Source organism: Crassostrea angulata, chromosome 3 (assembly GCF_025612915.1).
Source record: "Crassostrea angulata isolate pt1a10 chromosome 3, ASM2561291v2, whole genome shotgun sequence".
Lineage (NCBI taxonomy): Eukaryota > Metazoa > Mollusca > Bivalvia > Ostreida > Ostreidae > Magallana > Magallana angulata.
In genome coordinates this window covers 36,769,543-36,795,479 of record NC_069113.1, presented here as the reverse complement: position 1 = coordinate 36,795,479, position 25,937 = coordinate 36,769,543, and the positions used below count along the sequence as shown (strand labels likewise).

Below are 25,937 nucleotides of genomic sequence, written 5' to 3'. Positions count from 1 at the left end.
AGGGGGTATAACAATTCCAGGGTGGTTTTTTTTCCATTTGCACTGCCAGATCTCAAAAACATATTTATTGTACTGTTGAGGGCATCTTTTATTAATTATTCAACTTACCTGAATAGTTATCAGGCTTGAAGTTACTCCTGGGTCCATGACAATGGCATTTGTTTCTGTGGTAAAAAAGTCTGAGCCTTTCTGTGCACTTACTTCAATGGACCTGTATGTAACTTCAATTTTACCCTCTGAACCATAGACTCTTTGAACCATCAAACTTATCTGAAACAGTTCAAGTAGTATATTCTTCAATATATTTTAATATCGGATCATCACAGTACATAACTTTATACTGCTCAATTTACACTAGAAGCAACTTCTGGAGATTTCTAGAACCATAAAGAAGGACAGTTAAAATGCTTCATTCAAAAAAAGCTTTGGACATGAAGATGCAAGCATCGGTCAGGCCTCTTGTTCATTATTTATTTAATTTTTTTTTTTAATCTTGGGGATTTGGAGCTTGAACAACGAAACTTACAGTGCTTTCCATTTCCGAAACACTTGGTGGATGAGTGGAGTTTGGCGCAAACCGAATAACACCATAAGGCTCCAGTTTGACAATGTTGTTTGTGGAGGACAGTCTTGCTCCCCCTCTAGCTGACGTAGAAGGCGCCTTTGTCAAATGAAGGGCAAATGACTCTGTTCTATTCAGAATGGCAACCACCTGTAAAAAATATTATTTAATATATTTTTTGTTGTACATTTAAATCCACATTTCAAATCTTCAAATATATTTGTCTATATCAAATTCATAAAATATGAAGATTATCCACTTCCCACTTCTTCTTGTCTTCATGATTAAAAAATCTTATTTTGACAAAGCAGCTTACAGAGATGGTGAAGTTTCTTGACTGAATTCCATGTTGTACAGTGAGAGACCCAGATGATGGAGTTATCTGCCCTTCTGTGTACCATTCTGGCTTGCTACCAGAGGGTAGACCGCTACCCCAGGGAACATGAATGGTTCCATAAAGGCCACGGCGAGTGAGTGTCAAAGTAGCTGTCCCTGTCTCTGTCAATGAGAAAAAAATCTTACATATTAAAAAATGTTTGTTTATAAACCCTCTCTACAATAAAATTTAGATTTTATTTTAAAGATCTCACCCATATTGAATTACATCACCATTTCACCAAACTTTCCAAGGCAATGACAATTCTAAGAGGAATAACAATAATTTATTCCAGTAAGAGTTATTTCTTTTATCAGACAGTCACTGCACCTTAAGTATGCAAACCATTTAAAAATAATCTTGATTATAACCATGAATATCTCTACTGGCCCAATTGTCAGCAACTTAAAATTTTCTCAAGTCAATACTCAGTCGGAGTTCTGACCTCATTTATTCACTTTTCTTTCAAGGATTTGAGTTAAGGAATGAGTAAAGTGATTTGAAAATTTAGGTGACAGCGGGGTGCTGGTCTAACAATATTGCTTTTTACCTTCATCTATACTTCCCAGGGTGTCTGTGAAGCCAACCTCACTGTTTGCTGCCAGGGGCGGGACTTTCACTTTGGTCTCTGTCTCACCAACCTTAAAATTTGGAGGGTCTGTCACTATAAAAAGATAAAGATAAGGAATGCAAAAATAGGTTTTAATTTTGGGGAAAATTATTTTAAAATGAATTAGATTACCATTTATGCATGTACAAATCAAATTCATATATAAATACCCCCAGCTCCTAAAAACTGGACTTGTGTCAAAGTTATAGTAAATGTTGTGTCCATTTCTAGAAAGCCATCTCCTCCAATCAGAATGTCTTGTGTTAACATAGCAACACCTTCATTGAACTGAATGGTTCCTGAGCTTTTGCTCAAAATGACACCTGACAAAATCTGCATTACAGACCAGAAAGAAAACAAAGGAAATACTAAAACTGCATGATGGGTACAGGTAAGATGGCAGTACAAGAGTCATACAGTACAGCTCACGAGTATCCCGACAAAAACACCGACCACCGTGTTTGAAAGTCCACGCTGAGCGTGGAAGTGTCGGTACCTTTGATCTATTGTTCTCTGTTACGGCCTCGAAACGAGAAAAAACACGGTGCGACACGGTGCAACGCGATGCAACACGGACAGTTACACGGTGTAACACGCGGTATTTACCTGTGAAAAAAGGGAATTTAGGAATAAAATTTATAAAGAATAAAATATTCATTGATGTAGGTAAGAGAATTAAAGAAAAAGATAAAGAAATAAAAATAAATAAACAGCATTTTTAGGCACGCAATTTACAGACGTATGCGATTGTTACGGTTGATTTTTGTTGATATTAAGAACAAAAAAAGTCGATATCGCCCACATAAAGGTTTGATCAATTTTATACACTAACACTTTTTTTTCCTTTTTAAAATTCAAATACACGGTTCCATAAGTGTTTGTTTCAGTCCGTTTTTAAACGTAGTAGTAATCGTAGTTATTGTAGTTTAGCAGTTTCAATAGTGCATAGAATTATAACTGTGATTTTTTCTCACTTATACTCTATTCAACGATAACAAATCTAACGGGTTGTTGAAAACAAATGTACTTTCTCTAAATAATATACATGTAATTACACAGCTTTAAATTTAATATATTTTCAAATTTTCTTTCTATTATACATATGTGCGATGTACTTGTCCATGTAGTACCGCACGGTACATATTCTTTGCGCTTAGAATCTGTGGATCATGATAATTTTTTATTTCATCTTTATAAGCAAATTGAGTTTAGAAATTATTTGTGTTCCAAGAAACTATTCAATTTGCAATAATTACTGTTTGATTGTTCAATGATCGTCATATAAGAGAGAGAGAGAGAGAGAGAGAGAGAGAGAGAGAGAGAGAGAGAGAATACCAGTATGAGTTTAGTTTAAGTACATTTCACTTGTAATTCAGTGTAATAAGTTAGATTTATAGTTTCCATTATATTGAACCCTTTTCCCTAAAATTGCGATATAATCTATGCAGTCAGAGTCCAAGTGCTATCCCTGTCAATCAAATCAGCCCGCGAGATAGACCACGTGCTCCTTCCATGATAAGGAAAAAATGTCGTTCTATTGGTTTTTTTTTTCAAGACTGCAAAATAGAAAAATGTTTAACAATGATGTATTTAGTGTTTGAAATGTTGTTTCTTCATTCTTATTCTGCATGTATGAGGGTTGGAATCTCTCTCTCTCTCTCTCTCTCTCTCTCTCTCTCTCTCTCTCTCTCTCTCTCTCTCTCTCTCAGTGTGTGCTTTTGTGCAATCATTTTAGAATTATAAGAGTTCTATTTGTATGAATTTAATTCATTTATTTTAGATCCACGGCTTTAATAACGATTTCAACACAATGACTAAAAGTTTGTAAAGTACACGATTTTTCGTTAAAATTTCGACACTATTTCACATCACACATATTAGATTGGTTATAAAGTAAATAAAGTTCTAATTGCAAAAAGTTACCGGTATTATCTCATTCATCTTTTTAATCAATCGGGTTTTTTTTGTACATACATGTATGTGTACCCGCCCGGTAAATAATTTCTTATCGCAAGGTAATACTTTGTGAAATTCCCGCATTTATAGAGTTGCTGAATTGTTCTCCGGATCCACGCGTCGATAGTCTGACGTACAGTTGTTTGTGTACATATCTACAGACAATTTATTTTTGTTGGAGATAAGGAAAAATCATGCAACTAACAAAGAAGAAGCAAGATTTATTCAGACTATACACACGACGGGTTGTGATGAGTTACCAAACAGGTGTCCGTGGAAAGGTGTGAATAACGGCATCTCGAGTACACCTGTTCAGATGTCCAAATATACACACAGTTAGTTGTGAATTACAGTGACACCTAACAAGACAGACAATAACACCTGTTGTGTATAGAACCCAAGATGAAAGACAATGTTGTGTATCTGATCAGCTTCCGTACATCGCGCGAGTGATTTTTTCATGTGAAATCACGGGGCCATAACCAGCCATACGGAAATAAAGTTGAAAGTATGAAATGCGGGTATATTTTTAGTACATGTACAATGCTTGAATATAATTCAACAAAAGTTTGTACATGTATTTATCTATAATCTATAATATGAAAGTGATTTTTTGTTTATTTATTGCTACATATATAGCTGAAGTCCAAATTATTCGAGTCACCGGTAATATGGGGTTGTTATTTACTACAGCACATCAACATGTTTTTTTTTTTTAAATGATCTGAAATGTTTTCATTTATCATTTTTAATTGGTTTAAAGTAAGGCTGTAAATTAATTAATAAATCAGAAAGTTTTTTCAAATAACAGAAAATTAGACGTTTAAGCTCCCGACATCTTAATCGGATCGTCAGTTACAACATCACGTGTGTTTAGAAAAAAAAAACACGATGAATTAAATTGATTTGAATTTTGATTATATATCAATTGAATACTAAATATATTTGGTTAATTTATTTCAATTTATTTAAGAACAAATGAATTAAAAGGTACCCATTACGTCGAGTTTTCAGATCACAAAAAATTGAACTTCACGTTGACAGCTAGCCCCGACAATTTTCTGGGTCCGTGCAACTTAAGTCGACATTATTTTTTTTAACCGGGTTTTCCAACGGAAAAATCCGGTTATTAAAATGGTGAAAATGGCGGGCGGATGGCGGGCGGGTGGCTGCCAAAAGGGTACCCTCATTGTACGGATAACTCCTCCTACAGTTTTCAAGATAGGAAGTTGTTCTTTTGCAGATCAATTGTACATATATCAGAGGTGTGCATATTGCTAGGATTTTGATTTCCGATAATTTATGAAAAAAATACCAGCTTTTGAACTTAGTCATTTTTTGGCAAAATATTGCATATAGGGAACCCTCATTGTACGGATAACTCCTCCTACAGTTCTCAAGATAGGAAGTTGTTCTTTTGCAGATCAATTGTACATATATCAGAGGTGTGCATATTGCTAGGATTTTGATTTCCGATAATTTATCGAAAAAATACCAGCTTTTGAACTTAGTCATTTTTTGTCAAAATGTTGCATATAGGGTACCCTCATTGTACGGATAACTTCTCCTACAGTTCTCAAGATAGGAAGTTGTTCTTTTGCAGATCAATTGTACATATATCAGAGGTGTGCATATTGCTAGGATTTTGATTTCTGATAATTTATCGAAAAAATACCAGCTTTTGAACTTAGTCATTTTTTGGCAAAATATTGCATATAGGGTACCCTCATTGTACGGATAACTCCTCCTACAGTTCTCAAGATAGGAAGTTGTTCTTTTGCAGATCAATTGTACATATATCAGAGGTGTGCATATTGCTAGGATTTTGATTTCCGATAATTTATGAAAAAAATACCAGCTTTTGAACTTAGTCATTTTTTGGCAAAATATTGCATATAGGGTACCCTCATTGTACGGATAACTCCTCCTACAGTTTTCAAGATAGGAAGTTGTTCTTTTGCAAATCAATTGTACATATATCAGAGGTGTGCATATTGCTAGGATTTTGATTTCCGATAATTTATAAAAAATATACTAGCTTTTGAACTTAGTCATTTTTGGGCAAAATGTTTCGCATACATGTAGGGTACTCCATTTCACTGGATAAGGGTTGACATGGATTATGGATACAGTTTACATAAAAGAAAACCCGGTTTGCTGTCACATTGACAGCTTTTCACTTGTTTAACTATGAAAATGATATATATGTTTCAACTCTTGTTTAGCCATAATTTATTTATTTCTAAACATACGCTATTTCTATCAACGTCTCAGGTAACAATATCCACGGAGTAACACAGTGGCCACGGAGTTACACAGGCGGCCACTGTGCGACACGGTGCTTTTTCTTGAATTTTCCAATACACATACACGGTGTCACACCGTGTGCACGGTGCGACACAGACCGTTTTGCACCGTGTTTTTTACACGGTGGGTGTCGGGATACTCGTGAGCTGTACTGTATAATTAAACATAAATTAATAGGTGCTTTTTATATTTTGATTAGATTTTATTGATGGCTTACCTCATCATATTTAATGTTGAAGGTCACAATCACGGAACCAAAAGTCCCATAGTACCTGGTGATGTTGACTCTGACAAAACGGTTCAAGTCCGCTGAATTCACATACAGAGACTGCAGGCCTGGAGGGACCCCGAACAGACCATGGGGGTAGTCATTGTACCTGATGGACAAAACAAAAAGGTAACAACATAAGCAACCATGGTGGTAGTCACTGTATTTAATGGACAAAACAATAAGGGGACTTCAAAGCAATCATGGTGGCAGTTATTGTGCCTGAAGGTCAAACAAAACAAGGACTATAGTCTGCCCCAAGTTACAACATCCCTCCGTGACTTTTAGTCCATTTTTAACGAAAATAATCATACCTGTCAAAGAAATACAATTTAAGTCAATAGAAGGGAAAAAAGCCAAGGATTCTTTATTGGCATATCATCTCTAATAACAGAAATTCATAAGGATGAAATCAGATTATTTACTCAGATTTATAATGTTAAAATCTTTTTCCATTTGGAATCCCTTGAAACACCTCGCAAAACTGTACAATATTATCATTTGGGCACTTACATTTCCACTGCAATGCTAATTCCCTGTAGACTTTTTAATTTATAGCTTTATATTGACACACAACAAGATAAAGGAGGAATTTCACTGAAGAAATCTTGAGATTTTTTTTAATCTTGTGATATTTTTGAATACAGAATAATTTAACAAATGTACTGCGTATTAAATATCTTTGGAAAGAGTATAGTAATCAACCATGGGGGTAGTCATTGTACCATACAGATAAACAAAATAGGGGCTTGCAAACGATATAACTGTCAATGTACTTTAAGAATAAAACAATAAGAACACATGTTAACAACAAAGGGAGAAGTACCTTAAAGACAAACAAAATGAGGACTCATAAGCAAATGGGGGAGGGGGGAGGGGAGGGGTTAGTCATTGTACCTTAAGATCTGCAGACAAAAAGGAGACTCTTAAACAACTATTGAAGCAGTAGCTTAGGGACAAACAGAACAGGGACTTGTAAGCAACTACGGGGGGCAGTCAATGCACCTTAATAAGAAACAAAAGGGGGAGTCATAAACATTGTACTTAAAGAGGCAGAGTAAAGATTGAGTGCGCATGACTTTGCGCATCATTTTAATTCCATGCAGCCATAGGTGAAAAGTTATATCTTTCTTTTGTGTTGTGTTTTTATACAAAAATAACATATTTTAATGTTTATGAGTTTAGAAATTGTGTTTTGATAGGCCTTGATAGGGAAAATAAATGGTGTTTATGAAACATTGTTTTCTGTTATTGTAAACTACATTGTATACATAAAGCTGAAGAAAAGGCATGACTTGCTCATTAATTTAAGGCAGCAATTGATTTTTGAAATAGCCGCCGCTCCGAATTTATTGACAGAGCATTAAAAGAAACATATTAGCATTTCAAAACTCTGTTTCTTTCAAAATTGAATTTTTTATTCCAAAATAAACTGTAATTCCCGGATTTATTTTGGGAAAAAATTATCTTTGATATAATTTCTGGACCAAACCACAAGGTCAACATTTTTTAAATTTCACCATTTGCGACTTTTTACGCTAGTTTTCATATATTTGAAAGGAAAAGAAATTCCTAGGGCAGAAATACAAAAAATACGGAGAAAATGTACAAATTTAGCACGTCTTCAAGAAATTACCATACATGAGAACTGAGATATCAAAGAAACAGACAGCTTACATGATTTTGAAAATGGAAGAATTGAACTGGGTGTCAATTTCAGCCCCGCCTATTGTCGATTGAAGGACCAATGAGAATGTCTCTGTTAGTTCAGGGATATTATCAGGAAGCACTTGTATGACGATTGCTGAATCTCTTTGTCCATCGGCCATTAGGAGCGAGCCCTCCTGAGGCTGAAAGTCCGGAGTCTTGTCATCGTAACTTCCTTCTATCATCCATTTGACCTGACCGTATGCACATTACCACAACATATTATCAAAACCTTCCGAAACACTTAACTGTTTGATCTTTATTTATAGCATCATTTTTATTTTATTAATTAATCAATAAATTAATTAAATTCCAAAAAAAAACATTTTGTAATCTATCTTCATTGTCTAAATTTACCTATAAAATTGAATTTACATTTCTCCCTGTTATTTGTTGTCTAATTTTAATTTTTACCTCGATACTTCCTGTGGTTCCTGTTCCAAACCTCCGACTGATGGGGAACTGAAGTTCTAGAGGAGCTATTCCCTCAGGTTCCTCCACAGTCCTCATACTCTGGGCCAGGCCCTCAAACCGAACAATTCCATTGGGATGCCCAAATTTCTCTATCTAAAATTAAGAAATTAATCTCATAATGATTTATGTTTTATCAAAGTATGAAACAAATTGACCAGAATACTTTATGCATTTACAGTTAAGTATTCCTTACAAGTATTAAATTATAACAGCTGGTTAAAATAAGCACCATTAATATTGCAATTAATGCAACATATTTATTTCAAATTGCAAAAAATATTCATTTAAAGATCCAAAGAATTTTCCAATCAGCAATTTTTTGTGGCAAGTTTGTTCAACAACTCATATAATCATATATAAAATAAGGGGATGGCATAATTGCATACTATAATTGTGGTTTTTCCAGCAGAGATGCTGATTTCTCCACTTCCTGCCTCTGAGGGACTTCCCTGTACATTGTAAATCTCCACCAAAAAGGTCTTCTCCACTTCCCAGGAGGAGAAGGGCTTCAGATCTAGCACAAAGGACTTCTCTCCACTCTCTCCATCATTCCACAACAGTGACCCTGTCGTGACCTCTTTGTTGCCAGAAACCATGCTGATGTCATTGGTGGCTTCAAGGATTTGCAATGGATTATTGGGGCCCATTATTCTCCAGTATACCTGCCCAGATAAAGTTCATACCACATGTAGTATTGTATATATATGCAATTTATTTGTATCCCATTCTTGCCCATGTACACCATTCACATGAAAAAATTCAACGCATCTTATACACTTAAAAACTGACTTTGAGTGAAATTAAATCAAAGGGACAAACTGTTTTTTCAGTGCTAATGGGTGAAACTTTCACAGCATCTGAGCAACCATATTTTGGTATTTAAATAGATTTGATCTTGAAGAAAACAAGAGAAAAATAGAACATGCATAGAATCATCCAATACAGAAGCAATTTTAATTCAAATCATAAGCACTCACAGTCTGTTGACCTTTGAGACCACCTTTCCTTTCAATTGATAGTTTCTGCTGCACTAGTCGCTCTGGGTTTGCCAGTCTGAACTTCAGTTGACCCTTGAAACCAAAGTTTCCATTTGGAAAATCAGACTTCAAGATGGTCACCATTGTCTTGTTTGGGTAACCAAGTTTAGCTCCACCTAAAAAAAGAAAAAGAAATGTTGAAAAATTAGCTACCTTACTAAAATATATCAAAGAAATTGGTAAATGAAACTCTGTTCTCTTTTAGTTTCTGTAAAGGACTATGTGCGGTTTGGTCATATATCTGCCCCCGATTTCAACCAATTTTTAAATAGTATCGTATAAGAATGAAATCTTCAGAAATCATTGTAAAGAGGATGCCTATAACTTTAGTCTTGATTTTAGTCATTATTGCTCACTCGCTTTTTATCTATGACGTCATCTAAATGACCTTATTCCCGCAAAGTTGCAAACAAATGAATATATTCTCATTTTTGCTCTATATTTTGCATTCGGAAGTATAGAGCGCAGGTCTGCTCAAGTGCAATTTTAACATATGTTTTACTTCAGATAGTTATACATATTATACTAAAAAATGGTACTTGAGCAAGCCTGCGCTCGATGTTTCCCAGTCGAAAAACCATCGGAAAACACCCATATTTTGCTACAAAACATCAATTTATCAATTTATCAAAATAATGCAATATTCATGACGTCATTTCTACGTTATGATGTCACTGTGGTGATAACCTTTTACACCTTTATTTCCAATATGATTTTAACTATCTTTCATCTTGTTTTCAAGCTCTTTCTAAAACTTTGATTTTGGGGGGCAAAAATTGCATAAAACCGCACTTAGTCCTTTGGTTATTGTGTTTGGAGAATATTTATACACCAGTTGAGAGGTAGAGAACAAAAAATAGGTAATTTTTAGAATAGTGAACAACAAAAATATATTTGTTAAAGTGATCTGACCAATCATTGAATAATATACGTATGCAAACACTATGTAAACAATAATCAACAAGATTTGGGTCCATCATTTGATACAAAAACTGAAGCTAGTGTATAGCTGATTTATAATCTCTGAATCAGCTCTGAATACCAACAAAATGTTTTATAATAAGCACATTGAGTAGAGTCTGATTTTGATTTGTCATGGACTCATAAAATCACAAGTGCTTTTACAAAGTAAATTTAATTAGATATGAAAACTAAATGTCAGACTGTTTATGCAATAAATATTTCATTATTAACCATTCAAAGAGAACAATTGCTACATGATGCTCCAAAAAAACATTGCATATTAAATCATTGTTGGTAAATTATGAAATTTCGTATTTTGTACCCTAGCTCATGTATTGTTTAAGGCAATTTATTAAGATCTGCAAATAAAAATTAATTTGTTATTAAAGCTATGTTTGTATGACACATAAATATATTTTCTTATCATTAGCACATACCTATATCCACCAATTGGCAATTTAGGGTAAAAAAGTCATCAAGTGTTACAAGGTAAATCTCCACGCTGTCGATGCATGCTCTTGTATAACAATGTACATACCCAAGTTTAAGCCTAAATTTTTTCAAATCAATCGTTTCCCCAAAAAGATGCCTAATCACGAAATGATTCATTGACAATTTTTGTAAAAATTCATTTGATGAGCTGAGTTTCATTTCAAGCACTAACTAAATTGAAATTGTGACACATGATACGCAGCTGGGCAAAGAAAAAATTATAATCTTTGCAAATGTATGTGAGTAGGAAATATATCCTTGGGTCAACCCCAAGAAAAAAGTGAATGTTTCAGACAGAAAAAAAATATCTGTTTATTTATTTCAAACAAATCTGCATACAAGTAAAATTGATTAACGCCAATCTGTTGGCATTTGAGTTTGCACTGAAATATGAATGCTCCAAATTGTTTTGTTCTACAGTATAAGAATGTTTATAATCTATTAAAGGTTGCCACATGAATGCCATCTTTTCATAATAATATTATGATATCTGCACTTGTATCATTTTCTTCTTTGTGAATTAAAATGGAATTCATGACAACTGATCAGATCTAATTCCTACCTGACACAGACAATAGCTGGACCTCAAACGTCTCCTCAAACTCCATTTCTGAATCGTCTCTGATGGTGATGTCAATAGTGGTGTTTCTGCTGCTGTCCAACATGCGGACCTGGTTGCTACTGACAACATAGTCCACTTCCTGTGTAGCTGTTATGTTATGTACCGAGTAAGTTATCTCTATGTCCCCATAGCTCCCTCCCTCTCGCTTCAGTGGAATCCTTGCTAATCCTGACTCTTCGGTCACTGAAAACAAAAACAGAGTCTCTAGCTGTCATATGCAAAGAACAACTTCTGAAATTTTGATTCATATTCAGTAAATAAAAAAACCCCAAAACAGTAAACTAAAAATTAGCAATTCTGATTCATCATGTCAAATGCATTTATATCCAATAAGGTAATAAAATTACCATACTAAATACAATTTTACGATAAGGAGTGAAACTGTCTTTGATGTAAGCATGAATATGTAAAAATCATGTTCACTGTAACCTTGTATTATTGTACTATAGCGACATATTTTAACTAAAACTAAAAAGATGTACATGAAGCTTATTCAGAAAGAAACAAACAAAATAGTAGAGAGTATTTCTTTTACTGTTAACCAATAAGTGTGTACAATATTTTTTGGAAATTGGTTTTTCAATAAGTCAGTAGCATTTATTTTATTTTAGTTAGCACATTTCTGAATGTATGATACCTACTTAAAAATTCAAACAAGAGATGTTTGTGAAACACTTATGCCCCCCCCCCCAACCTCCCTTGGAAACATTCACAAAGAAAATGAACGTAAACTGCAAATAACTCGAGAATTGCTCGATCGTTACCAATATCAAACTTGACCTAGATATTAACATGATAAACCTGCATGTATACGAAATTTCATTTCAATATGTTTATCCTATGTGAAGAAAATGAGCGGAAACTTCAAAAAACTCAAATTTTTCTCTAAGTCCAAAGGCCATCACTCTGTCCAAAATTGCTCGATCGTACCCAATATCAAACTTGACCTAGATATTATCATGATAAAGCTGTATACAAAATTTCATTTCAATATGTTTATCCTCTGCGAAGAAAATTAGCGGAAACTGCAAATAACTCAAATTTTTCTAAGTCCAAGGGCCATAACTCTGTCGAGAATTGCTCGATCGTACCCAATATCAGTCTTGACCTAGATATTATCATGATAAACCTGTATACCAAATTTCATTTCAATATGTACATCCTTTGCATAGAAAATGAAAGGAAACTGTTGGTGGACAGACCAACAGACCGACAGACAGCAGCTAAGCAATATGCCCTCCCTTTTTCGAAGGGGGACATAAATATATGAATATAGACTTGGCAATGTACATGTACTTGATTTAGAGGAACCAGCTTCCAACAAAAATGTTCATTAGAATTCACTGCCAAATGTAATCAGTTAATAAAAGCACTAGCATTCTTAACAATCTCAGTGTTATAGAAATGGTGACATTACCCTTAAAGTTGCCTCCCTGGACATCAAACATGATTGTCCCCTCAGCATTGTCATTCTTGTCTATCAGAATGGTCTTAACATCCATTGATCCAATCCCAGGCCTCATGTCTAGGTGAAGTCCATTCACCTGTGTGTAGTTGTTCTTGCTGTTGAAATAGTCATTTGCTCAGTACAAGAACATCTTTTCATCTGGAGTTTTTGCCATTTATGCATGCATAATGACAAAATATTCAATTTAATTTCTTATTTTCCAAAGCAGATACTGATGAAAAACTTCACATCTCTTAATATGAAAAAAAAATTTAAGTGAGAAAAAACTTAATTACTTAATTCTGTACCAAAGTAGTTTGTTTAGAAATGCAACCAACATACTATTCATCTAAAACAGAAATGAAGATATCACTTTACCATTACCTGAAAGTCGGAGCAAGTTTAGCAGAAGTGAGATTGACGTAAAACTCTTCTGGCCCCTCTGGAAGATCATCCTGGATGATCTGGATCTCAATAGTTTGTATCTTTTGGTTGTGCTGGAATTCTAAAGTGCGAGTTAATGGGTAGAAATCTGCGTAGCTCTGAGCAGATCCAGGTGTGGTAGTGCAAGAGACAAGCACCTGCCCATCCGTTCCATCCGTCCGGACCACTGACACAGTGACCTAAATCAACCAACATCATTCAGTAAGTCTTATACACTTTATAAAAACCTTTAATTTTCAATAAAACAATATTAACTTTTCAGATCTATTTTATATTGGTATTAATTTGTTTTCTATCAAATTCAATTTTGTATTAACAGTACAGAAGTTAGGATAACTTTTGCTCCTAAATAATAAAAGAATTTTTAAAAAGTTTTTATTTCAATTAGAGTGTGTTTTAAACAGAAAATGATTTATAATTTGGAAACAATATAATAATGTTGGGTGTATCTTATTTGAGAAGTGCACAATGTTATTGTAAACTGAACCTTGCTTATATCTTCTGTGATTGTGGTGATCTGAGGAAGGGTGAACTGGAATCTTCCATGTGGGAAGTCACTGGCCACAAAGACAACATTGGCTATATAAGCGCTGGGGTCAGGAGAGATGCTGGCTCCACCAGTTGCAGACGTCAAGTGGAGGGCATATGTGGCTCTTTTCTCAGGAATTGTATCGTCAATAGCCTAGTACAGCAAAAAGCAAAAAATCAATGAAATCATTACAGAATTTTATTTTACATAGCAATAAAAAACTTCCATGGTACAATCATGAATAAGCAGACTGTGGATTTTAGACTAAGTTATACTTACAACAATAGATTACCTTTGCAGATAAAGGTATCAATTTATATTTACAAATTTGTTGTGCAAAAGCCTATGATCAAAGCCTTACCTGTAGGGTGATATATGCTGTCTGCTGCAAGTCGGCCATATTGACAATTCCCTCCACCTGATGGAAGGCAGTAGTTTCCCGAGGGGTCAAGGACCATGTGACACTGACGCTGCCATAGATACCAAGGCCACGGGTAATCATGACCTTGACCTGCCCATTATAAGATGGGTCAGACTCGCCCGGTTCCCCTACGTATACCGTCCTGTAGTCTGGGGGGATACTGATGGTGCCCTGGGCCCCAGGGTCGGGTTCTACAATTACGGTACAATCTCCCTGGGTGGAGGAAATGTCGGCGCTGTTGTCGGCCGAGATCAGAGACACCCTGAAGCGCTCCTCTCCCTCCAAGATGGAGTCCTGTTTGGTTCTCAGTGTTATGGCTTTGGTTGTTTCTCCCTGTGTATCAAATCACAACACTTTGTAAGATTCATTTTGCTATAAAAACTGCAGGTGCAGTGATCATGCACAAATATCTAATCTAAAATGTTATCTATATTTCTCTACCAAATAAAAATTATTGATACAATTCAAAGTCTAAAACTGACATTCTGACAACATTGTTCAGCAATATCTGGCAGATCCCTTCATCACAGCAACAGTTACAAATTTCTGCCTTTTGATATATAAATTGAGTTACATATTTAGCACAATTTGGTAAGTGAGACAAAATCTGAATGTGTTATAATTTTACACTAGTTTGTCATTATCTGGGTATTTTTTTTGTCTCTTTTCAAATCAAACACATGCAAGAATATTTAATCTTCAAATAATGAATTTCGACATGTACTTTGTGCTGTTTAGAAACTTTTCCCAATGGTATGCAAGACCCATGACAATTAATTAATACTTCTAATAAAAATTATTCCTCATTAAGGGTAGGACAATCAGATAGACATGATGACTTCTAATATATACCCCAAACTTTACTGTTTGCCCCATGATTTAAGTATTACTAAGTAAATTCTGCTGAAAACAGATGAGACCAACGGAGAGAATGACTCACAAAGAGATACACGGAAACCTATATCCCTGGTGAAGAAAAAAAAAACCTGTATGTTAAATGATAATTAAAGGATCTGTTTGTCACTAACTCCAGCTAATCTTCATTAATCCTCATCCTTACATGTGCAAACTGCAAACTTCCCGCTCTGGGCTCTTCAAAGTCGTTGAAGGCTTCAGCATTCAGCCTCCATTGTACATTGACGAAGCCGTCATTGCCCTGTATACGTTCAACTGTTAGAGTGACCTCCCCCTGAGGATCTGAGGATGTTGTGGACTCCCTCACTCTCACCTGTGGAAAAAATCAAACAAATCAAGGCGGTATCACCTGTGAATGACGCCATCTTCTGCCAAACTGTGAGGTCTGACAGCTGCATGTGCACATAATTATTTCCTTTTCTAATCAATCTTAAAATTAATTAATCAAAAGCAAGTGCTCATCAAAAAACATTTTATGTATTTCTTTGAATATGGATAAATCTTTTTTTTTTTAAATATTGTGCATTGTATAAGTTTTGAGTTTTTGAATATGCATGTAATTAATATGTACAATGATTCACTGTTGGTATTGCCATGGTGACAGCAATGAAAATGTTTTCCACTTTGAGTAGGCTGGATGAATTTTTCATGGATTTAAGAATACTTTTTTTTGGGGGGGGGGGGGGCTGGCTTAAATGTTCAAAGTATTCAATTACTCTTTTAAAATCTTATTTACAGTTTATCTCAAAAGATTACCTCTGACAAAGAAAATCTAAACAATCCATTCGGGGAATCATTTTTCAAGATGGCTACCCTCACTGTTGTCATGGTACCCAGCTGTGAAAGTCCACTGCTGACACTAAGGAGTTTTACATCAAAGGTCTGAAACCACCCAAAAATTATATATTACTGTACAGTTTAAGAACCCATCTAAGAGAGTTACAAACAAGGAATTCATAACAAATTCACTCAATACAATTTCAATGTAATACAATTGTACTGTAAGTTTCTTGCGACAAATTTGAGCATCACAAATATATCACCAAAAAAGGTCTGCAATTTTACAAGTTGGACTATTTGTTACTGATATTTTTAATTTACATCATGCAAATACAAATGTAACACAAAAATTATCTTTGCAAAGAAAAGATAAACAAGCAGACAATTAGCCTACATACCTCCATCGGTTCATTTATTGTATCGTCCAGAATATACACAACAATGTCTGTATGTGCCTCTTTGTCCTTCAGACTAACTGTTCCACTGGAAGGCCAAAAGTCAAGGACACTTGCTTCCCTTGGTTCTGCCTGCCAGGTCAAGGTCACATCCCCTAGAAATCCTACACTGCGACTGACTCTCAGCCTGACTGTGGTGTTATGTCCATACTCCTCATAAGCATCAATTCTACCCTCAATGTTCTAAATGTAAAAAATTCAGTCTAAAATATATCTGTAAGCCAAATCATTGGTCCTAATGTCTCCTAAATCAAATTGTTTCAATATTTTGAAGAAGGGTTAATATATCATTTATTTCTTATCTATTTATGTCATTTCTATTTACTTACTAGCAGTTTTATGGAATTAAACAGAATCAGTAAAAAATGTGGGTTTTTTTCTTGAAATGAAAAACACAGAGTCCATTTTTTGACCATGCAAAATCTTCCTGTAAGCTTTTAGTCATACATGGATAAATCTTTAGAGAAAACATTTTGATTGTTAACACCAGTGCTTTCTGTATTTGAAAAGAAAACTGCCTTTATGTAGTTAAAATAAGCTGGTTAATGCAAAAATGCCAAATGATGGAAAAGGTTAACTTGATGATGTAATATTTCTGAACTGTGGGCATCTGGATCAAAATGAAAATTATGATAAAATTCAAATTAACATCTGTATTAAGAAAACTTAGATGTAGAGTTAAAATATAATGTTCATCTAGGGCCCATATCATTTTTAGTTTATAGTTATAGTATTTTTCAATTTTTTATACTATATTTCATTTTGTTACGGATAATAACAATATAATCCCACAGTAACAGAACCATTCCCATAAGTTATTGTAGTATACCGTTGTCACATTGAATTGAACTATTCCTCTGATTCCATCATTTTCATTGATGGTGATGTGTAGTATGTTTCCTGGGACCTTGACACTTGGCTCTGCGCCAGGAGGGGGCGTGGCACTCATGACCCTGACCTCAGTGATGTTCAATAGAAAAGATTCGTCTGCTTCAGGAAACTCATCCTGCAAAAATACATATTGTCGTTATCATGCATAAAAACAACATTTAACTTCTACAATGTTTTTTTTATTTATTCATTGAATACCAGTTTTTGAGAATTTCTCTGTTGAGTTTTTAATCCACAAAATTAAAAGCTCATTGAAGTGTAATTTCAAATAACACGCTGTTCTGATAGGATTATGATCCTTGAATTTATGTCTCCCTGAAACTGTGATCTTCATTAAATCTAAGGAAATTGATGCCCACAAATATTGATGAAACCAAATGTACAGTAGTTCAGGGATTATCCCGCCCTACCTTCATTGAAAATTTTTAGTCATAATGTCATCTACATCTTTAATGTAGACCCTGACAGGTTTTTTTTACCTGTTTGATGACAATGCTGACTGCCACCCTTGTGACGTTCTCCTGCAGTACTGCTATGGCTTTCTGACTGACAAAGTCCAGCCCAGAGACTGCCTGATTGTTCTCAGACACGCCTAAGTCGGGGGATGTTCTGTAAAAAAAAATAATACAACAATTCAGAGATACTACTGTGGTTTTATTAATATTCAATGGTATAAATTTTCGAGGATAAAGTGAAAATCAAATTTTCAAGGATATGTAAATTCGTGGCCAATGACCCTATCATTACAAAATGTTAATAGAAATTGCATCTCAATGGACATTTAATTTTATGGATCAACTTAACAACGAAATCCATGAAAATTGGTTATCAACGAATATTGATGAAACCACAGTACTTGCAACTGTATTTTTTAAAAATCAGTGGTTATAACTAATTTATTATCCATTGAAACCTTTTTCTTTATTCCTTTTCATATTATAATTAATAAAATAAAGTATTGAAAATATTTGTATAAGAAAAACTCTTTCTTCTTTAGCAGATGTTTTTTCTTTTTTAAAGAAACTACAGTATTCTATACATCAATGAAAATTCGATAATTCTTGAACATTGGGGTATTTCACAAGGACCATTTGAATTTCATAATAATTGCATGTAAGGAAGCATCTAGCCCTTACTGGTACATCACTTGAAGATCTCCCATCATGCCTTGCTGTCTGATGATGTAGAGGGTTTGGGATTGGTCCGATCTTTCTGGTTCATCCACTGCTACACTCTGTCTCTCCCACAGCACCACTCCATAAGGCGAATCATTGGCCTGCACCACTAACTTTGCCATATTGTGGGGACCTCATTGAAAAAAAAAAAATCTTTCATTTTCATTCCTTCCTAACATTTCAATTGTCTCAGAATAACAGAGCCAAAAGGAAGATTTTTCACTAGTCAATTCAACTTTCAGCACAAATTTTTTCTTAAGATTTTTCATTTTAGAATTTTTACAATCATAATTTAATTGACAAATTCATATATTTAAAAGGCTTTGATATAAATTGCCCAAAGGCTGATGCTCATGCATTGCTATTCACAAGGCCAAATCTAGGAAGATCATCCATGTAATACTTATTTTAAACCGAAAAGTAAGTTACCTGCATTTAAATTTTGTAGGTCTCCCAATAGGAACCAAACCCATTTTGGTTACAAGGAAATTAATGTCAAAACAGGATTAGCCCCTGTGGGTCTCAAACATAGACATTGTTTATGTTTTTGGGTTGTTTTGTTTTTTCCAGTGTTATATTCAGGAATTTTTTAATGCATAACAAGAATAGAATTCCTGGGTCCCCCGCCGGTCAAGCAGTATACTAGTATCGACCAAGGCTGATTTAGGAACTTGACCAAGGTATTAGTGTTATAAACATTTGGTATAAATTTCATGTAAATCCGTCAAAATTTGTAGGCATGAGAGCGCTTACAAGGTCAATCTTTGGATAAAACGGAGTCATTATTGTGGTCAAAGTCCCATAACTCCAATAAAAAGTATCGACCAATGCTGATTTTCGAACTTGACTAAGATAATAGTGGTATAAACATTTGGTATAAATTTAATGAAAATCCATCAAAATTTGTAGGCATGAGAGCGCTTACAAAAAAATGTGACGGACAGAAACACGGACCCACGCCTGGCATTTCTATGTCCCCGCTCCGCGTTGCGGCGGAGGACAAACAAATTTTTCATCAGTATGTAAAGCTTATGAATTACCTAGTTGTGCCCCTTTGCCTTCAAGGCTTGACCCCGATTCAGTGACCTTGAGTAGCCTAATGTAGGTGATTTCTGGAAGCTCTGCCAAGTTGTCATTTAGAATGGTCAGTGAAATGGTGGCTACTGATTGTTTGTTGGAAAACTCCACCTACAAAAAATCTCACAACTGTACTACATGTAACATGTGGGATAAAATTTCCAACAAATCTGCTTTTTATGTAAATCAAATTCATATTAAGGAGGCTGGGTGGTTCACATTAAATTACCCAACAGATCTGCTTTGAGTTTTAGATATTATATTTATATCCATAAACTGTTATTTAGTATAGCCAAAAAAACCACCTTTTATTAATATTATAGCTTTAAAACTTTGAACATTTTTCAATATGATATCTTTAAAAAGCTAGCTAGAGCTCTTCACCTAAAAAAGGTAAATAAGACCTAATAATGGCCACGACCATTCAGCGCGCTAGCCCTCTTAAGGTGGAATAACACATCATCACATTGACATGGCCAACCTCTGATTGAAATGACGATCGACATTCTGTTTTATTAAAAGGATTTTTGCAACATGTAACTTACTCCATAGCCAAGTGGATAAAGTATTGAGCTTGTGATCCATACATCCCAAATTCGAATCCCGAAGGGGGTTATGTTGTTACTTACTGAATTGAATTTTTTTAGATATATATTCATATTTTTTTAATCCTCAAACTGCACATTTTTCACTTATTTGACATACATGTATGTACAGTTTATTTATCATTATATCTTTCATAATCAAATAACTTACAATTAATTTAAGTAATTTTTTCCAAGTGTCTTTCCATCTTCAAAACATCAATTTTCAGACAAAGCCAAATTTGTCATTAAATACGGTTAGCTAAATAGTGGATAGTTGATGACCATTAATTAGAAAGTTCAAATAAAAAAATATCAGAACACGTGGCATTTGAATTTCTTCATGTGTTTTTTGATTCTGAAAAAAACTTTTAAAAAGTGATATTTAAAACCTCAAAGGAAGTGATTCATAAATACATGACAAAACAACAAAAATTACCAATTATCTAATACAATTGATATTTAAAATGAATACAACAAAGTTTTCTACTGTATTAGTTATCTAAATGTTAAAATAAATCAAAGTACTGAAAGTACTGAAAAGCGCTAACCTAGCTTGGTTCTAAAGGAAATTTATGACGATTAAGTTGTACTCATCCAAAATTTATCCTTATTTAATTTAATTTGGTTAAGAAAATTTGGTGGAAATTACATTTCTTTTAAATATACATGTATATTATGATTTATCATATACACTTAAAGTTAATTTAAATCAAAGCTGAACAAGGCTTCTAAATGGACAACTGCCTGAATTATATGTCATATAAAAGCCATTGATTTTGTTACACTTTATTTCACATCTGTACCTTGTGTGCGACGTGTTAAATACGTTTGTTTGACAAATGTCTGCACTTGTATTGTCGTTATATGCGTGCATTTTCTTTATAAGGTATTGCATTGACCATTATAATTGATGTTGTAAATCTTCTTCTGCATATGAACTGCATTTATCTGGTAAGTTGTTGCATCTAAGTAACAAATGTAAGCAACGTAAAATATACGTCCACACAGATGAAATCTACTACGCAAACTAAAAGTGTTTAGATCCTTATATATGTTCTGTGAGGAAAGCGGCGAACACCAAGAACTATATGTGGCTATATACAAGTCGTTTTGATTTTTCTACATTCCAGCTTCTGTTTATGCACTCACAAGATTAGCTTTTTTAAAAGCTAAGAAACTCAGCCACTGGAATATTATATACATTTTAGGTGACAAGAGACTACACACTCTACATGTATAAAAATACAAGATATAAATATTTTGAATAATAATATGAGATGTACATATCTTTATAACTGTATATGTGAGGAGGCATGTGTGTAGCAGTGTACACATATACATGTACAATGCAGTTTGACCTAAAACTGACCAGTTTCATAACTTCTTCGAATTTCACTAACACGGACTGTATAGTAATTCCTTCCCAGAATTCCAATTAACGCAAGCACATTTGAAGTTTCACTATAACTTAATAAATCAGCCTGAAGGCTGACTATAATCACTGCGTAGCAGCCCCTGCAGTGATGTACGTAAGCCCTGCACATTAGATTCACAATAGCCCTTGCATTATGTGCGTAAACCCATGAAACTGGTTCCCCAACCAGTTTAAATGATGTATATTTCTGCTCATAGGGGGCAGTTATTCGATGCACCGGAAGTAGAAGTCTAACGCCAATAAAGCGCTGAGCTATGCTTAGCGCTTTAAAAATTGGACTTTGGGTAGTTGGTGTCAGACAGGAATGTGACGTTGGTCTGTCTATTTCATTGAAGGCCACTCAGCCATTGCTCTTTGAAATCAACAAGATTTGTCTGGCTTTTGAGCTAAGACTACGCAATTGGTGTATATTTAGCTTGAAACCAGCATCATTTTTAACTTGTTTTGATGCAAGAAATAGATAGTAACATTCTACTGAAAGTCCAAGGTCTTGATAAAATGGTTCTAAATAATTCAAGAAACAAAGGTGTTAATTAATCATATAATTAATAGCTGAGATCCCTAGGGACTGACCTGACCAGACAGGGGGGTGATGTCACTCAGGCCGCTGTGGTCTCCAGATGCTGACCATGAGACCACCACACGCCCAAAGAAGCCCTGTTGCCTGACCACATTCAGCTGAATTACACTGTCCTTATGGTCCAACTCCTGAACAGTTAGCTCCCTTGAATCCTACAATAACCCAGACAATGCGTTTGATATTGTTCAGTACTGTAATTTGAATGTATCAAGAACTTTTATAAAATGCCACTCAGTCTGTTAGGGATTTCTTTTCGCTAACTCAGTAGTCTTTTCTGTTGAAGAATTTAAGTTCTGTTGACCTTTTTCATGTTAAATTTTAAAATATAAGGCTCAATTTCATTCATATTATTCTGCAATATTCATACCTCTGCAAATTCTATGATTCCGTGAGCATTGTCGTTGGAGAGAATGTTGACAGATATTTTATTTTTTGGTCCAATCGTTGCTCCCCCTGTTGGGTTGACAAGAGTGACAAAGAAGGTCTCAGTGTTCTCTGGGACAAAGTCCTCCAAAACTTCCACACTGGTTGACCTCAACCTCTGACCTGGTTCAAAGGTCAAGGTTATTGTCCTGCAGAAATAGCAGTAAATACCATGATGAACATATGACAAAATGTAGCTTTCTACAAATGTATAGTTGTTCAGAAGATTTCAAAGATTACAAATAATTCCAATGTAGAATTTCGCTCCTTTTCTGTGGTCTCATATCAATATTAGTCTAGTTGGGCCAGGGTTTGAACTTGAATCTATACACTTTGAAACAAACTTTTCCTTATAAACTTTTAAGGTATAGTTATTTCTAGTGCAGTGACATGCAGGTTCTTGAGATTTTTGGCAACAGTATCCTAGCTAGGATAAATATTTCGAAGAAATGGTGTTTGGCCTTAAATTAATCTTTTATTCACTAAAAACAACTTTAATGTGGCTTTAAAATTTCAATCAACTGAAAAAAAATTTCAGCAGAAAAATCATTTGGAGTCTATAATTATCAATTGCCCCAGGTGAGCAAATACTTATAATTAATATAATCATAGTCATATATTTGAATTTTTTGTTAATCTAGTAAGACAATATTAATCAAGATATTTGATCCTAATTAATCAAAATTATGACCATACATATTTGACAAGAGAGTCGATTGACATATATTGTCTGTTGGATAAAGGACTTTGAAATCATACCGTTTTATCATGTTCAAAACATGATCTCTATAAAGAATGAGATCATGACAACAAAATCCCAAGATTTCTCTTTTCAAACGCCCCTCTCTGGTATTAGCTTGTCATGTTTCAACAAAGGGCTAAAAATTCAAAGTCTATTAAGGGGATTTTGCATTGCAAATGGCATAAATGAACTGCAAACATGTTAAAAAATTGTGTGAGTTGTCCCCGAGTGATTTTTGAATGGAAAAAGATGTCAACATTCTCCGTAAGAAATTTGCTTTCATTTCCGTGAGTTTCTCCAGGTAAAATTAAATCATGTACGTGATTTTTTTCTTTTTTTATAATACAGCACATTGTCTTTTTGATACTTTTTTCATATTTTTGTTTTATTGTCGAGTTACAAAAGTTAAGCTCAAAAGAAACACAATTTTTTGTGAGCCAAAAATTGCAGTTTATTTAACTAAGGAAGGCACAATAGCTCCCAGGTCGTCCACCCAATTTCAATCGGACAGGAGCCACAGACTGCAGACTAGGGGTTGAGTCATGAGTTAAAAATGAGAGGTTTTTGCCATTTGTATGAATTAAGAGCATATGCGTGCATGTGAACATGTACCTGAACGTGCACAATATTAAAAATTAATTATCACAATGACTCAGGATGTTTCATAAAGTCCAATCACATTCTGGATTCAAATCAAATTAAAGTTCAGAGGCTCAATTATTACTTAATGCATAAGATTTCTGACTCATAAAAATTAACACCTACGAAATTCATCCAAGTTACTTGGAACACAGTTTGTAAGAGAGAAGGAGTAATGATATCTACCGGTAACATAATTAACCGAATAAATGATTGCTGTGCAAGAGTTCATGCACAAATCCAGGGGGATGCCAGCCTGTGTTTGGAGTTCATCAGTTTCTCTCATCATCATGTTTTAGCAGAGACGTATAAAACAATTAGTATATGATAAGCTGAAAAGTGTTTGGAAAGTATCAATTGATTCAGAATGCTGCTAATTAATTTTTCCCTCTTAAATACTGCCACAGTATAATACATGATTTTCCCTTTCCAACTAACATGCTGTAAACGAGATTTTATATTCCTCATCTGATTTCCACCCAGTCAAACATATATGAATGCTTCCAAGTTGTAAACTTTCTCTACGAAATTTCAAGGAGTTTTAACCTCCTGGTATCATTTTATCTAAAACCTAGCTCCATGCTTAATTTACCAACAGTCAATAAGGAGGAATGGGTCCAAAAAGAAACAGATTTTCTTGCCTTGGAGAGAAATCGCTGTTGATGACTTTGATCAGGTGGAACAGTGTACAATTGGCCTTTGGGTCTACATCCACCATAGGTAGGATGACAAAGGAACCAATCGCCTGGGTCACCATCACAGGGTAGAGTTGTCTGGCTGGGGAACCACTCCAAACTTGGTCAAATCTCTGATTCTGAATATCCCAGGCATAGAGGGCGGAGTTCCCGATGGTGTTAGCAACAGCAAGGTACCCTGGTGAAAATGTAGAAGAACTGCAATTACAGTACCAATCAGACCCAACCTAACAGAAAGTAAACCCTAACTAAACTCTGAATTTACTTTTGTGGCTTACCCAGGGTTTACTCTGGGATTATTAGAGCAGACCCAGAGTTAACATCAAGTAAACCCAAAGAGTTTAATCAAGAAAGCATTATCTTAATCCCTTACTAACTAATCGCCCAAGAGAAAACTGCACACCAAATTATTGCAAATACAAAATTTTTCTTTTTTCCAGCTTAAAAAATGGGATTCTTTAGAGCTCATTTCAAAATACCATCAAGTTAACGTCGGCAGCTTGCTAGACTCAGTAGGCCTGTCACTTCACCAGCATCAAAGACGTGCCGCCACCACAACAACGCATGCCGTTGAGGCTGTGCATTTGCATTGAAAATAGTGTACTGCAAATTGAAAAACAATTGTTTTCCTTATGTGTACTAATATTTGAAATTATTCTTATGTTTGGATTGACCTTAATTAAAAATATGGAGAGAGAGAGAGATAGAGAACTTAGCTGGCTGAGCAAAATAGGGCTTCAGAAGGCCTCCCCATCAACAACTTTTCTGAAGTCAATACTCAGCCTCAACTTGAGTATTGTTCTCAAATTTATGCACTTTTCTTTAAAGGATTTGAGTTGAGGAATGAGTTAAATTATTTTAAAAATTGGTGACGATGGAGTCAGATTTTCAAAAAAAAAGGTTCACAGTGGTTTTTTTCTTTCTTTCTTTAGCGGAGGCATTTCTTAGATGCTGGCGAAGCGACGGGAGTCTGGATTTAGTGACCTGCTCACCAAGTGGGAAAATCAACGGTATTTTGAAATGAACTCTATCTCACATTCAAACCTGTGTTATCTTTGGCAATAAAAGGGGATATTTTGTTGACTCGGTTAGTCTGTATATCTGTGTGTCTAAGAAAGGTCTGCAGGGTGGAGTCCCAGCGATACACTACTGAGGTCTGGGGGCTACTGATGACATCACCACGGTTACTGGCTAACACCAGCAGGGTCAACGAATGAATCTGTAGAAAACTGGCGTCAGTGGCACCGTCTGTCTCGATTCTTTGATGCTCAGAAAACTTCTGATTGCTTCCAAGTTTGTACACTATAGAACTGGAAAAAAATTACAAA

General features: G+C 34.8%; 1 protein-coding gene across 3 annotated transcripts in view; it reads right to left on the bottom strand.

Annotated features, from left to right (window-relative positions):
* The window catches only part of LOC128176597 (adhesion G-protein coupled receptor V1-like), a 100,058-nt gene that overhangs the window by 33,119 nt on the left and 41,002 nt on the right, over positions 1-25,937 (bottom strand). For all 3 annotated transcript variants that reach the window (XM_052843030.1, XM_052843032.1, XM_052843031.1), the window contains exons 56-81: positions 25,654-25,919; positions 24,556-24,787; positions 22,478-22,682; positions 22,104-22,262; positions 19,472-19,619; positions 18,393-18,564; positions 17,736-17,865; positions 17,195-17,371; positions 16,309-16,548; positions 15,887-16,012; positions 15,276-15,443; positions 14,156-14,548; positions 13,753-13,947; positions 13,206-13,444; positions 12,792-12,937; positions 11,315-11,557; positions 9,238-9,413; positions 8,647-8,922; positions 8,201-8,353; positions 7,757-7,980; positions 6,029-6,188; positions 1,719-1,881; positions 1,489-1,602; positions 879-1,060; positions 527-712; positions 109-270 (exon numbers count right to left, since the gene is read on the bottom strand). In XM_052843030.1, coding sequence (XP_052698990.1) covers positions 109-270; positions 527-712; positions 879-1,060; positions 1,489-1,602; positions 1,719-1,881; positions 6,029-6,188; positions 7,757-7,980; positions 8,201-8,353; positions 8,647-8,922; positions 9,238-9,413; positions 11,315-11,557; positions 12,792-12,937; positions 13,206-13,444; positions 13,753-13,947; positions 14,156-14,548; positions 15,276-15,443; positions 15,887-16,012; positions 16,309-16,548; positions 17,195-17,371; positions 17,736-17,865; positions 18,393-18,564; positions 19,472-19,619; positions 22,104-22,262; positions 22,478-22,682; positions 24,556-24,787; positions 25,654-25,919 — 5,035 coding nt within the window. The remainder of the gene's footprint in view (positions 1-108; positions 271-526; positions 713-878; positions 1,061-1,488; positions 1,603-1,718; positions 1,882-6,028; positions 6,189-7,756; positions 7,981-8,200; positions 8,354-8,646; positions 8,923-9,237; positions 9,414-11,314; positions 11,558-12,791; positions 12,938-13,205; positions 13,445-13,752; positions 13,948-14,155; positions 14,549-15,275; positions 15,444-15,886; positions 16,013-16,308; positions 16,549-17,194; positions 17,372-17,735; positions 17,866-18,392; positions 18,565-19,471; positions 19,620-22,103; positions 22,263-22,477; positions 22,683-24,555; positions 24,788-25,653; positions 25,920-25,937) is intronic.